Source organism: Oncorhynchus keta, unplaced genomic scaffold (genome assembly GCF_023373465.1).
Source record: "Oncorhynchus keta strain PuntledgeMale-10-30-2019 unplaced genomic scaffold, Oket_V2 Un_contig_12801_pilon_pilon, whole genome shotgun sequence".
NCBI classification, from domain to species: Eukaryota; Metazoa; Chordata; class Actinopteri; order Salmoniformes; family Salmonidae; genus Oncorhynchus; species Oncorhynchus keta.
The window spans coordinates 35,001-50,787 of record NW_026277998.1 but is presented as its reverse complement, the minus strand read 5'-3'; the positions used below and the strand labels follow the sequence as shown (position 1 = coordinate 50,787).

The window sequence follows — 15,787 nt, the reverse complement described above, 5'->3', positions numbered from 1 at the left end:
TTCACCTCAACGTACACATTCACCTCAACGTATACATTCACCTCACCTCAATGTACACATTCACCTCAACGTACACATTCACCTCAACGTACACATTCACCTCACCACAACGTACACATTCACCTCAACGTACACATTCACCTCACCTCAACGTACACATTCACCTCAAGGTACACATTCACCTCAACGTACACATTCACCTCAACGTACACATTCACCTCAAGGTGCACATTCACCTCACCACAACGTACACATTCACCTCAACGTACACATTCACCTCACCTCAACGTACACATTCACCTCAACGTACACATTCACCTCACCTCAACGTACACATTCACCTCAACGTACACATTCACCTCAACGTACACATTCACCTCACCTCAACGTATACATTCACCTCACCTCAACGTACACATTCACCTCAACGTATACATTCACCTCACCTCAACGTACACATTCACCTCAACGTACACATTCACCTCAACGTACACATTCACCTCAACGTACACATTCACCTCACCTCAATGTACACATTCACCACAACGTACACATTCACCTGACCTCAAGGTATACATTCACCTCATCTCAACGTACACATTCACCTGACCTCAAGGTACACATTCACCTCACCTCAACGTATACATTTACCTCAAGGTATACATTCACCTCACCTTGTAACTCTGTGTTGTTGTTTGTGTCGCACTGCTTTGCTTTATCTTGGCCAGGTTACGGTTGTAAATGAGAACTTGTTCTCAACTGGCCTTCCTGGTTAAATAAAGGTGAAATTAATTTGATTCACTTTTTTATTTAAAAAAACTCAAGGTATACATTCACCTGAGCTGACCTCTACAGAGTCATGGCCTGTTTATTCCCTTAGTGACGCAGGGATCACACACACCCTCCAGTGGTGGGTTAACTGTGTCTGGTTTGAGCCTGTTGGGTTGTTCATGTTCAGAAGCACCAGCCAAACAGAGCTAATTCCTCTTACAACGTGATTGACCTGCCAGTCAGCGTGTGTGTGTGTGTGTGTGTGTGTGCGTGCGTGCGTGCGTGCGTGCGTGCGTGCGTGCGTGCGTGCGCATGTGTAGCTCTATATTGATTTGGTTGTACTGTATATGTAAATTAGATAAATCAACCTCTCTCCATCTCTCTTTTTCTGTCCAACACAGACTGTAGTTACAGATGTTCTATGCTAATCTGACCAGTTTCTCACAGCAGGACAATAATCCTGCAGCAACAGGAACTGTGAATTATTATGTGGATTATAATTAATATACATTTTTGTAGAGGTTGATACATTTTTTGTTAAGTCTGACATTTTAAAGTGGAAATTACAACATTTAGAAGCCTTTTTAAACCTTGAATACACTGAAAATGTGCCTTTCCTGCTGCACAGGAAAATACCCTGTGACAACAGAGGGATCAAATTAACATAGAACATCTGTATTGATGAATGAGTGATATTGACTCGGCCTGGGACTCGGCCTGGGACTCGGCCTGGGATAATCACCCTCTTATAAACACACACACAAAGGCAAGGTCCCTGGCAGGGAATCTGTGTGTTATCCCAAAGATATTTTTGGTTAAGATGTTTCAGAGTTGTGTTATTCAAAGTTATGTGTTGTCTGTCTCACAGTTGTGTTGTGTGTGTTTCACCAGAGGAGGAGAGGAGGGTCCGGGCCAATGACAGAGAATACAACGAGAAGTTTCAGTATGCGGTAAGAGAGATAGTTTGTGTGTTTGTGTGCGTACATGATTATATATGTGTATTTATGTTTAAGTACATTACATGACTAATAATAGACCAACATTTTCTATTTTTGAAGTAATTAGTATTTCACATTTAGAACATACCTTCCTCTATTCCCCCTTCTCTTTATTTCTTTATCTCTCTTTATCTCTCTCTCGCTCTCTGTCTCTCTCAGAGTAACTGTATTGTGACGTCTAAGTACAACGTCATCACCTTTCTGCCCGTCAACCTGTTTGAACAGTTCCAGGAAGTGGCCAACACCTACTTCCTCTTTCTGCTCATACTGCAGGTAAGATGGAAGCAGGGAGAGGAAGTGGAGGTATGGGGAGGGCAGAGAGAGACGGGGATAAAGTAATGGAGGGAGAGGAAGTGGAGGTATGGGGAGGGCAGAGAGACGGGGATAAAGTAATGGAGGGAGAGGAAGTGGAGGTATGGGGCGGGCAGAGAGAGACGGGGATAAAGTAATGGAAGGAGAGGAAGTGGAGGTATGGGGAGGGCAGAGAGAGACGGGGATAAAGTAATGGAGGGAGAGGAAGTGGAGGTATGGGGAGGGCAGAGAGAGACGGGGATAAAGTAATGGAGGGAGAGGAAGTGGAGGTATGGGGAGGGCAGAGAGACGGGGATAAAGTAATGGAGGGAGAGGAAGTGGAGGTATGGGGAGGGCAGAGAGAGACGGGGATAAAGTAATGGAGGGAGAGGAAGTGGAGGTATGGGGCGGGCAGAGAGAGACGGGGATAAAGTAATGGAGCGAGAGGAAGTGGAGGTATGGGGAGGGCAGAGAGAGACGGGGATAAAGCAAATTGTAGGGAGAGGAAGTGGAGGTATGGGGAGGGCAGAGAGAGACGGGGATAAAGTAATGGAGGGAGAGGAAGTGGAGGTATGGGGAGGGCAGAGAGACAGGGATAAAGTAATGGAGGGAGAGGAAGTGGAGGTATGGGGAGGGCAGAGAGAGACGGGGATAAAGTAATGGAAGGAGAGGAAGTGGAGGTATGGGGAGGGCAGAGAGAGACGGGGATAAAGTAATGGAAGGAGAGGAAGTGGAGGTATGGGGAGGGCAGAGAGAGACGGGGATAAAGTAATGGAGGGAGAGGAAGTGGAGGTATGGGGAGGGCAGAGAGAGACGGGGATAAAGTAATGGAGGGAGAGGAAGTGGAGGTATGGGGAGGGCAGAGAGAGACAGGGATAAAGTAATGGAGGGAGAGGAAGTGGAGATATGGGGAGGGCAGAGAGAGACGGGATAAAGTAATGGAGGGAGAGGAAGTGGAGGTATGGGGAGGGCAGAGAGAGACGGGGATAAAGTAATGGAGGGAGAGGAAGTGGAGGTATGGGGAGGGCAGAGAGAGACGGGGATAAAGTAATGGAGGGAGAGGAAGTGGAGATATGGGGAGGGCAGAGAGAGACGGGATAAAACAATGGAGGGAGAGGAAGTGGAGGTATGGGGAGGGCAGAGAGAGACGGGGATAAAACAATGGAGGGAGAGGAAGTGGAGGTATGGGGAGGGCAGAGAGAGACGGGGATAAAGTAATGGAGGGAGAGGAAGTGGAGGTATGGGGAGGGCAGAGAGAGACGGGGATAAAGTAATGGAGGGAGAGGAAGTGGAGATATGGGGAGGGCAGAGAGAGACAGGGATAAAACAATGGAGGGAGAGGAAGTGGAGGTATGGGGAGGGCAGAGAGAGACGGGGATAAAGTAATGGAGGGAGAGGAAATGGAGGTATGGGGAGGGCTCAGAGAGACGGGGATATAACAATGGAGGGAGAGGAAGTGGAGGTATGGGGAGGGCAGAGAGAGATGGGGATAAAGTAATGGAAGGAGAGGAAGTGGAGGTATGGGGAGGGCAGAGAGAGACGGGGATAAAGTAATGGAGGGAGAGGAAGTGGAGGTATGGGGAGGGCAGAGAGAGACGGGGATAAAGTAATGGAGGGAGAGGAAGTGGAGGTATGGGGAGGGCAGAGAGAGACGGGGATAAAGTAATGGAGGGAGAGGAAGTGGAGGTATGGGGAGGGCAGAGAGAGACGGGGATAAAGTAATGGAGGAGAGGAAGTGGAGGTATGGGGAGGGCAGAGAGAGACGGGGATAAAGCAAATTGTAGGGAGAGGAAGTGGAGGTATGGGGAGGGCAGAGAGAGACGGGGATAAAGTAATGGAGGGAGAGGAAGTGGAGGTATGGGGAGGGCAGAGAGACAGGGATAAAGTAATGGAGGGAGAGGAAGTGGAGGTATGGGGAGGGCAGAGAGAGACGGGGATAAAACAATGGAGGGAGAGGAAGTGGAGGTATGGGGAGGGCAGAGAGAGACGGGGATAAAGTAATGGAAGGAGAGGAAGTGGAGGTATGGGGAGGGCAGAGAGAGACGGGGATAAAGTAATGGAGGGAGAGGAAGTGGAGGTATGGGGAGGGCAGAGAGAGACGGGGATAAAGTAATGGAGGGAGAGGAAGTGGAGGTATGGGGAGGGCAGAGAGACGGGGATAAAGTAATGGAGGGAGAGGAAGTGGAGATATGGGGAGGGCAGAGAGAGACGGGGATAAAGTAATGGAGGGAGAGGAAGTGGAGTTATGGGGAGGGCAGAGAGAGACGGGGATAAAGTAATGGAGGGAGAGGAAGTGGAGTTATGGGGAGGGCAGAGAGAGACGGTGATAAAGTAATGGAGGGAGAGGAAGTGGAGGTATGGGGAGGGCAGAGAGAGACGGGGATAAAGCAAATTGTAGGGAGAGGAAGTGGAGGTATGGGGAGGGCAGAGAGAGACGGGGATAAAGTAATGGAGGGAGAGGAAGTGGAGGTATGGGGAGGGCAGAGAGACAGGGATAAAGTAATGGAGGGAGAGGAAGTGGAGGTATGGGGAGGGCAGAGAGAGACGGGGATAAAGTAATGGAAGGAGAGGAAGTGGAGGTATGGGGAGGGCAGAGAGAGACGGGGATAAAGTAATGGAAGGAGAGGAAGTGGAGGTATGGGGAGGGCAGAGAGAGACGGGGATAAAGTAATGGAGGGAGAGGAAGTGGAGGTATGGGGAGGGCAGAGAGAGACGGGGATAAAGTAATGGAGGGAGAGGAAGTGGAGGTATGGGGAGGGCAGAGAGAGACAGGGATAAAGTAATGGAGGGAGAGGAAGTGGAGATATGGAGAGGGCAGAGAGAGACGGGATAAAGTAATGGAGGGAGAGGAAGTGGAGGTATGGGGAGGGCAGAGAGAGACGGGGATAAAGTAATGGAGGGAGAGGAAGTGGAGGTATGGGGAGGGCAGAGAGAGACGGGGATAAAGTAATGGAGGGAGAGGAAGTGGAGATATGGGGAGGGCAGAGAGAGACGGGGATAAAACAATGGAGGGAGAGGAAGTGGAGGTATGGGGAGGGCAGAGAGAGACGGGGATAAAGTAATGGAGGGAGAGGAAGTGGAGGTATGGGGAGGGCAGAGAGAGACGGGGATAAAGTAATGGAGGGAGAGGAAGTGGAGGTATGGGGAGGGCAGAGAGAGACGGGGATAAAGTAATGGAGGGAGAGGAAGTGGAGGTATGGGGAGGGCAGAGAGAGACGGGGATAAAGTAATGGAGGGAGAGGAAGTGGAGGTATGGGGAGGGCAGAGAGAGACGGGGATAAAACAATGGAGGGAGAGGAAGTGGAGGTATGGGGAGGGCAGAGAGAGGGATAAAGCAATGGGGATAAAGTAGGTATGGAGGGCAGAGAGAATAAAGTGGAGGAGAGGAAGTGGGGTATGGGCTCAGAGAGACGGGGATAAAACAATGGAGGGAGAGGAAGTGGAGGTATGGGGAGGGCAGAGAGATAATGGAGGGGGATAGTAATGGAAGGAGAGGAAGTGGAGGTATGGGGAGGGCAGAGAGAGACGGGGATAAAGTAATGGAGGGAGAGGAAGGGGAGGTATGGGGAGGGCAGAGAGAGAGAGAGAGAGACGGGGATAAAGTAATGGAGGGAGAGGAAGTGGAGGTATGGGGAGGGCAGAGAGAGACGGGGATAAAGTAATGGAGGGAGAGGAAGTGGAGGTATGGGGAGGGCAGAGAGAGACGGGGATAAAGTAATGGAGGGAGAGGAAGTGGAGGTATGGGGAGGGCAGAGAGAGGGGATAAAACGGGGATAAAGTAATGGAGGGAGAGGAAGTGGAGGTATGGGGAGGGCAGAGAGAGACGGGGATAAAGGAGGGAGAGGAAGTAATGGAGGGAGAGGAAAAGTGGAGGTATGGGGAGGGCAGAGAGAGACGGGGATAAAGTAATGGAGGGAGAGGAAGTGGAGGTATGGGGAGGGCAGAGAGAGACGGGGATAAAGTAATGGAGGGAGAGGAAGTGGAGATATGGGGAGGGCAGAGAGAGACGGGGATAAAGTAATGGAGGGAGAGGAAGTGGAGATATGGGGAGGGCAGAGAGAGACGGGGATAAAGTAATGGAGGGAGAGGAAGTGGAGATATGGGGAGGGCAGAGAGAGACGGGGATAAAGTAATGGAGGGAGAGGAAGTGGAGATATGGGGAGGGCAGAGAGAGACGGGGATAAAGTAATGGAGGGAGAGGAAGTGGAGATATGGGGAGGGCAGAGAGAGACGGGGATAAAGTAATGGAGGGAGAGGAAGTGGAGGTATGGGGAGGGCAGAGAGAGACGGGGATAAAGTAATGGAGGGAGAGGAAGTGGAGGTATGGGGAGGGCAGAGAGAGACGGGGATAAAGTAATGGAGGGAGAGGAAGTGGAGGTATGGGGAGGGCAGAGAGAGACGGGGATAAAGTAATGGAAAGGAAGTGGAGGTATGGGGGGGCAGAGAGAGACGGGGATAAAACAATGGAGGGAGAGGAAGCAGAGAGAGACGGGGATAAAGTAATGGAGGTAGAGGAAGTGGAGATATGGGGAGGGCAGAGAGAGACGGGGTTAAAACAATGGAGGGAGAGGAAGTGGAGGTATGGGGAGGGCAGAGAGAGACGGGGATAAAGTAATGGAGGGAGAGGAAGTGGAGGTATGGGGAGGGCAGAGAGAGACGGGGTTAAAACAATGGAGGGAGAGGAAGTGGAGGTATGGGGAGGGCAGAGAGAGACGGGGTTAAAACAATGGAGGGAGAGGAAGTGGAGGTATGGGGAGGGCAGAGAGAGACGGGGATAAAGTAATGGAGGGAGAGGAAGTGGAGATATGGGGAGGGCAGAGAGAGACGGGGATAAAGTAATGGAGGGAGAGGAAGTGGAGGTATGGGGAGGGCAGAGAGAGACGGGGATAAAGTAATGGAGGGAGAGGAAGTCGAGGTATGGGGAGGGCAGAGAGAGACGGGGATAAAGTAATGGAGGGAGAGGAAGTGGAGGTATGGGGAGGGCAGAGAGAGACGGGGATAAAGTAATGGAGGGAGAGGAAGTGGGGGTATGGGGAGGGCAGAGAGAGACGGGGATAAAGTAATGGAGGGAGAGGAAGTGGAGGTATAGGGAGGGCAGAGAGAGACGGGGATAAAGTAATGGAGGGAGAGGAAGTGGAGGTATGGGGAGGGCAGAGAGAGACGGGGATAAAGTAATGGAGGGAGAGGAAGTGGAGGTATGGGGAGGGCAGAGAGAGACGGGGATAAAGTAATGGAGGGAGAGGAAGTGGAGGTATGGGGAGGGCAGAGAGACGGGGATAAAGTAATGGAGGGAGAGGAAGTGGAGGTATGGGGAGGGCAGAGAGAGACAGGGATAAAACAATGGAGGGAGAGGAAGTGGAGGTATGGGGAGGGCAGAGAGAGACGGGGATAAAGTAATGGAGGGAGAGGAAGTGGAGGTATGGGGAGGGCAGAGAGAGACGGGGATAAAGTAATGGAGGGAGAGGAAGTGGAGGTATGGGGAGGGCAGAGAGAGACGGGGATAAAGTAATGGAGGGAGAGGAAGTGGGGGTATGGGGAGGGCAGAGAGAGACGGGGATAAAGTAATGGAGGGAGAGGAAGTGGAGGTATAGGGAGGGCAGAGAGAGACGGGGATAAAGTAATGGAGGGAGAGGAAGTGGAGGTATGGGGAGGGCAGAGAGAGACGGGGATAAAGTAATGGAGGGAGAGGAAATGAAGACAGGGATGCTGTAAAGGGGGGTGGGGTGGAGATGAGTGGGGAGGGGAGAAAGAGAGGCTATCAGTTTTCACCACACTGAAGGACACAGCAGGTACATCATAGAGACTGCTTTCTTCTCTTTCTTTGTTTTACCTCCCATCCCACTCTCGCTCTCGTCTCTTTCTCTCCCCTTCCTCCCTCCTCTCTTTCTCTCCCCTTCCTCCCTCCTCTCGCTCTCCTCTCTTTCTCTCCCCTTCCTCTCGCTCTCGTCTCTTTCTCTCCCCTTCCTGCCTCCTCTCTCTCTTCCTCTCCTTCCTCCTGCCCCCCTCACTCTCTGTTTCCCTCTCCCTCTCCATCACTCTCCTTCCTCCTGCCCCCCTCACTCTCTGTTTCCCCCTATCTCTCTCTCTCCCTCCCTCTCCTTCCTCCTGCCCCTCCCGCTCTCTTTCTCTCTCACTCACTTTCTCTCTCTCTTCCTCCCTCCCTCCCTCTCTCTCTTTCTCTTTCTCCCTCCCTCCCTCCCTCCCTCCCTCCCTCCCTCCCTCCCTCCCTCCCTCCAGTTGATTCCTCAGATCTCATCTCTCTCCTGGTTCACCACCATAGTGCCTTTAGTCCTGGTGCTCAGCATCACTGCAGTAAAGGATGCCACTGACGACTATGTGAGTGTCTGTCACACACACACACACACACACACTAGGGCTGTGACGATTATGAAATTTGGGGTAACAATTAATTGTCATGCAAATGGAAATGGTTATTATTATAATTTCAATTTTGGTTGAATAATCTTTCGAGCTTGTAATGCATCATAATGAGTCTGTAAAATGTGCTATGACGTCCTAATGATTACAACACAGCTTTGGTGAAACCCCTGACTGTTTGGAACTTTGGAAAATGAAGCTTCTCCCGACTGTGCCTTTCTGATCGTAAAATGATTACCAACTTTACCCACTTCATGTAAAATAATTACCAGCTTTACCCACTTCATGTAAAATAATTACCAGCTTTACCCACTTCATGTAAAATAATTACCAGCTTTACCCACTTCATGTAAAATGATTACCAGCTTTACCCACTTCATGTAAAATGATTACCAACTTTACCCACTTCATGTAAAATAATTACCAGCTTTACCCACTTCATGTAAAATGATTACCAACTTTACCCACTTCATGTAAAATAATTACCAGCTTTACCCACTTCATGTAAAATAATTACCAGCTTTACCCACTTCATGTAAAATGATTACCAACTTTACCCACTTCATGTAAAATAATTACCAGCTTTACCCACTTCATGTAAAATGATTACCAATTTTACCCACTTCATGTAAAATGATTACCAACTTTACCCACTTCATGTAAAATAATTACCATCTTTACCCACTTCATGTAAAATGATTACCAACTTTACCCACTTCATGTAAAATGATTACCAACTTTACCCACTTCATGTAAAATAATTACCAGCTTTACCCACTTCATGTAAAATGATTACCAACTTTACCCACTTCATGTAAAATAATTACCAGCTTTACCCACTTCATGTAAAATGATTACCAATTTTACCCACTTCATGTAAAATGATTACCAACTTTACCCACTTCATGTAAAATAATTACCATCTTTACCCACTTCATGTAAAATGATTACCAACTTTACCCACTTCATGTAAAATGATTACCAACTTTACCCACTTCATGTAAAATAATTACCAGCTTTACCCACTTCATGTAAAATGATTACCAACTTTACCCACTTCATGTAAAATAATTACCAGCTTTACCCACTTCATGTAAAATGATTACCAACTTTACCCACTTCATGTAAAATAATTACCATCTTTACCCACTTCATGTAAAATGATTACCAACTTTACCCACTTCATGTAAAATGATTACCAACTTTACCCACTTCATGTAAAATAATTACCAGCTTTACCCACTTCATGTAAAATTATTACCAACTTTACCCACTTCATGTAAAATGATTACCAACTTTACCCACTTCATGTAAAATGATTACCAGCTTTACCCACTTCATGTAAAATGATTACCAACTTTACCCACTTCATGTAAAATGATTACCAGCTTTACCCACTTCATGTCAAATTATTAACAACTTTACCCATGTAAAATGAAAAATTGCTATTGGGGGAACTGTATCTAGTTGAATATAAAGTTCAATGCCCCGTCTCCTAAAATAAATGTCTTAAGATGTGCAGATCATGACTATTATTTTGAAGTTTTTGTCCGTAATTGTTGGTTGATAATTGTACCAGTCCTAACTTACACTATTCAAAACACATAATATTTCAAGAAAAAAACATGTCAATTCTTGTCTCCTTCAGTTCCGTCACAAGAGTGACAACCAGGTGAACAACCGGCAGTCTCAGGTCGTCATCCACGGCTCGTAAGTCTCCTCTAGTCCAGTCTACACTCAGCAATACAGACAGTCATCTAGTCCAGTCTACACTCAGCAATACAGACAGTCATCTAGTTCAGTCTACACTCAGCAATACAGACAGTCATCTAGTAGAGTCTACACTCAGCAATACAGACAGTCTTCTAGTCCAGTCTACACTCAGCAATACAGACAGTCCTCTAGTAGAGTCTACACTCAGCAATACAGACAGTCATCTAGTCCAGTCTACACTCAGCAATACAGACAGTCATCTAGTCCAGTCTACACTCAGCAATACAGACAGTCTTCTAGTCCAGTCTACACTCAGCAATACAGACAGTCATCTAGTCCAGTCTACACTCAGTCATCTTGTCCAGTCTACACTCAGCAATACAGACAGTCCTCTAGTCCAGTCTACACTCAGCAATACAGCCATTCATCTAGTAGAGTCTACACTCAGCAATACAGACAGTCTTCTAGTCCAGTCTACACTCAGCAATACAGTCATTCATCTAGTAGAGTCTACACTCATTAATACAGACAGTCCTCTAGTCCAGTCTACACTCAGCAATACAGACAGTCATCTATTCCAGTCTACACTCAGCAATACAGTCATTCATCTAGTAGAGTCTACACTCATTAATACAGACAGTCCTCTAGTCCAGTCTACACTCAGCAATACAGACAGTCATCTATTCCAGTCTACACTCAGCAATACAGACAGTCATCTAGTCCAGTCTACACTCAGCAATACAGACAGTCATCTAGTCCCGTCTACACTCAGCAATACAGACAGTCATCTAGTCCAGTCTACACTCAGCAATACAGCCATTCATCTAGTCCAGTCTACACTCAGCAATACAGACATTCATCTAGTCCAGTCTCTAATCAGCAATAAAGACAGATATCTAGTCCAGTCCTCACTCAGCAATACAGCCATTCATCTTGTCCAGTCTACACTCAGCAATACAGTCATTCATCTAGTAGAGTCTACACTCATTAATACAGACAGTCCTCTAGTCCAGTCTACACTCAGCAATACAGACAGTCATCTAGTCCAGTCTACACTCAGCAATACAGACAGTCCTCTAGTCCAGTCTACACTCAGCAATACAGCCATTCATCTAGTAGAGTCTACACTCAGCAATACAGACAGTCTTCTAGTCCAGTCTACACTCAGCAATACAGTCATTCATCTAGTAGAGTCTACACTCATTAATACAGACAGTCCTCTAGTCCAGTCTACACTCAGCAATACAGACAGTCATCTAGTCCAGTCTACACTCAGCAATACAGACAGTCATCTAGTCCAGTCTACACTCAGCAATACAGACAGTCATCTAGTCCCGTCTACACTCAGCAATACAGACAGTCATCTAGTCCAGTCTACACTCAGCAATACAGCCATTCATCTAGTAGAGTCTACACTCAGCAATACAGACAGTCTTCTAGTCCAGTCTACACTCAGCAATACAGACATTCATCTAGTAGAGTCTACACTCATTAATACAGACAGTCCTCTAGTCCAGTCTACACTCAGCAATACAGCCATTCATCTAGTCCAGTCTACACTCAGCAATACAGACATTCATCTAGTCCAGTCTCTAATCAGCAATAAAGACAGATATCTAGTCCAGTCCTCACTCAGCAATACAGCCATTCATCTTGTCCAGTCTACACTCAGCAATACAGTCATTCATCTAGTAGAGTCTACACTCATTAATACAGACAGTCCTCTAGTCCAGTCTACACTCAGCAATACAGACAGTCATCTAGTCCAGTCTACACTCAGCAATACAGACAGTCATCTAGTCCAGTCTACACTCAGCAATACAGCCATTCATCTAGTCCAGTCTACACTCAGCAATACAGACATTCATCTAGTCCAGTCTCTAATCAGCAATAAAGACAGATATCTAGTCCAGTCCTCACTCAGCAATACAGCCATTCATCTTGTCCAGTCTACACTCAGCAATACAGTCATTCATCTAGTAGAGTCTACACTCATTAATACAGACAGTCCTCTAGTCCAGTCTACACTCAGCAATACAGACAGTCATCTCATCTAGTCCAGTCTACACTCAGCAATACAGACAGTCCTCTAGTCCAGTCTACACTCAGCAATACAGCCATTCATCTAGTAGAGTCTACACTCAGCAATACAGACAGTCTTCTAGTCCAGTCTACACTCAGCAATACAGTCATTCATCTAGTAGAGTCTACACTCATTAATACAGACAGTCCTCTAGTCCAGTCTACACTCAGCAATACAGACAGTCATCTAGTCCAGTCTACACTCAGCAATACAGACAGTCATCTAGTCCAGTCTACACTCAGCAATACAGACAGTCTTCTAGTCCAGTCTACACTCAGCAATACAGTCATTCATCTAGTAGAGTCTACACTCATTAATACAGACAGTCCTCTAGTCCAGTCTACACTCAGCAATACAGACAGTCATCTAGTCCAGTCTACACTCAGCAATACAGACAGTCATCTAGTCCAGTCTACACTCAGCAATACAGACAGTCATCTAGTCCCGTCTACACTCAGCAATACAGACAGTCATCTAGTCCAGTCTACACTCAGCAATACAGCCATTCATCTAGTAGAGTCTACACTCAGCAATACAGACAGTCTTCTAGTCCAGTCTACACTCAGCAATACAGACATTCATCTAGTAGAGTCTACACTCATTAATACAGACAGTCCTCTAGTCCAGTCTACACTCAGCAATACAGCCATTCATCTAGTCCAGTCTACACTCAGCAATACAGACATTCATCTAGTCCAGTCTCTAATCAGCAATAAAGACAGATATCTAGTCCAGTCCTCACTCAGCAATACAGCCATTCATCTTGTCCAGTCTACACTCAGCAATACAGTCATTCATCTAGTAGAGTCTACACTCATTAATACAGACAGTCCTCTAGTCCAGTCTACACTCAGCAATACAGACAGTCATCTAGTCCAGTCTACACTCAGCAATACAGACAGTCATCTTGTCCAGTCTACACTCAGCAATACAGACAGTCCTCTAGTCCAGTCTACACTCAGCAATACAGCCATTCATCTAGTAGAGTCTACACTCAGCAATACAGACAGTCTTCTAGTCCAGTCTACACTCAGCAATACAGCCATTCATCTAGTAGAGTCTACACTCAGCAATACAGACAGTCTTCTAGTCCAGTCTACACTCAGCAATATAGCCATTCATCTAGTAGAGTCTACACTCATTAATACAGACAGTCCTCTAGTCCAGTCTACACTCAGCAATACAGACAGTCATCTAGTCCAGTCTACACTCAGCAATACAGACAGTAATCTAGTCCAGTCTACACTCAGCAATACAGACAGTCATCTAGTCCCGTCTACACTCAGCAATACAGACAGTCCTCTAGTCCAGACTACACTCAGCAATACAGACAGTCTTCTAGTCCAGTCTACACTCAGCAATACAGACATTCATCTAGTAGAGTCTACACTCATTAATACAGACAGTCCTCTAGTCCAGTCTACACTCAGCAATACAGCCATTCATCTAGTCCAGTCTACACTCAGCAATACAGACATTCATCTAGTCCAGTCTCTAATCAGCAATAAAGACAGATATCTAGTCCAGTCCTCACTCAGCAATACAGCCATTCATCTTGTCCAGTCTACACTCAGCAATACAGTCATTCATCTAGTAGAGTCTACACTCATTAATACAGACAGTCCTCTAGTCCAGTCTACACTCAGCAATACAGACAGTCCTCTAGTCCAGTCTACACTCAGCAATACAGACAGTCATCTAGTCCAGTCTACACTCAGCAATACAGCCATTCATCTAGTCCAGTCTACACTCAGCAATACAGACATTCATCTAGTCCAGTCTCTAATCAGCAATAAAGACAGATATCTAGTCCAGTCCTCACTCAGCAATACAGCCATTCATCTTGTCCAGTCTACACTCAGCAATACAGTCATTCATCTAGTAGAGTCTACACTCATTAATACAGACAGTCCTCTAGTCCAGTCTACACTCAGCAATACAGACAGTCATCTAGTCCAGTCTACACTCAGCAATACAGACAGTCCTCTAGTCCAGTCTACACTCAGCAATACAGCCATTCATCTAGTAGAGTCTACACTGAGCAATACAGACAGTCTTCTAGTCCAGTCTACACTCAGCAATACAGTCATTCATCTAGTAGAGTCTACACTCATTAATACAGACAGTCCTCTAGTCCAGTCTACACTCAGCAATACAGACAGTCATCTAGTCCAGTCTACACTCAGCAATACAGACAGTCATCTAGTCCAGTCTACACTCAGCAATACAGACAGTCATCTAGTCCCGTCTACACTCAGCAATACAGACAGTCATCTAGTCCAGTCTACACTCAGCAATACAGCCATTCATCTAGTAGAGTCTACACTCAGCAATACAGACAGTCTTCTAGTCCAGTCTACACTCAGCAATACAGACATTCATCTAGTAGAGTCTACACTCATTAATACAGACAGTCCTCTAGTCCAGTCTACACTCAGCAATACAGCCATTCATCTAGTCCAGTCTACACTCAGCAATACAGACATTCATCTAGTCCAGTCTCTAATCAGCAATAAAGACAGATATCTAGTCCAGTCCTCACTCAGCAATACAGCCATTCATCTTGTCCAGTCTACACTCAGCAATACAGTCATTCATCTAGTAGAGTCTACACTCATTAATACAGACAGTCCTCTAGTCCAGTCTACACTCAGCAATACAGACAGTCATCTAGTCCAGTCTACACTCAGCAATACAGACAGTCATCTTGTCCAGTCTACACTCAGCAATACAGACAGTCCTCTAGTCCAGTCTACACTCAGCAATACAGCCATTCATCTAGTAGAGTCTACACTCTGCAATACAGACAGTCTTCTAGTCCAGTCTACACTCAGCAATACAGCCATTCATCTAGTAGAGTCTACACTCAGCAATACAGACAGTCTTCTAGTCCAGTCTACACTCAGCAATATAGCCATTCATCTAGTAGAGTCTACACTCATTAATACAGACAGTCCTCTAGTCCAGTCTACACTCAGCAATACAGACAGTCATCTAGTCCAGTCTACACTCAGCAATACAGACAGTCATCTAGTCCCGTCTACACTCAGCAATACAGACAGTCATCTAGTAGAGTCTACACTCATTAATACAGACAGTCCTCTAGTCCAGTCTACACTCAGCAATACAGCCATTCATCTAGTCCAGTCTACACTCAGCAATACAGACATTCATCTAGTCCAGTCTCTAATCAGCAATAAAGACAGATATCTAGTCCAGTCCTCACTCAGCAATACAGCCATTCATCTTGTCCAGTCTACACTCAGCAATACAGTCATTCATCTAGTAGAGTCTACACTCATTAATACAGACAGTCCTCTAGTCCAGTCTACACTCAGCAATACAGACAGTCATCTAGTCCAGTCTACACTCAGCAATACAGACAGTCATCTTGTCCAGTCTACACTCAGCAATACAGACAGTCCTCTAGTCCAGTCTACACTCAGCAATACAGCCATTCATCTAGTAGGGTCTACACTCAGCAATACAGACAGTCTTCTAGTCCAGTCTACACTCAGCAATACAGCCATTCATCTAGTAGAGTCTACACTCA

The 15,787-nt window shown here is 46.5% G+C and overlaps 1 protein-coding gene across 1 annotated transcript in view; it reads left to right on the top strand.

The window, feature by feature from the left end:
- Window positions 1-1,560: 1,560 nt before the first annotated feature.
- LOC127918027 (phospholipid-transporting ATPase ID-like) overlaps window positions 1,561-15,787 on the top strand; it is a 17,688-nt gene continuing 3,461 nt past the window's right edge. Inside the window, exons 1-4 of the mRNA XM_052501231.1 lie at window positions 1,561-1,721; window positions 1,929-2,042; window positions 8,298-8,396; window positions 10,087-10,148. Coding sequence (XP_052357191.1) covers window positions 1,620-1,721; window positions 1,929-2,042; window positions 8,298-8,396; window positions 10,087-10,148 — 377 coding nt within the window. The 5' untranslated portion in view covers window positions 1,561-1,619. The remainder of the gene's footprint in view (window positions 1,722-1,928; window positions 2,043-8,297; window positions 8,397-10,086; window positions 10,149-15,787) is intronic.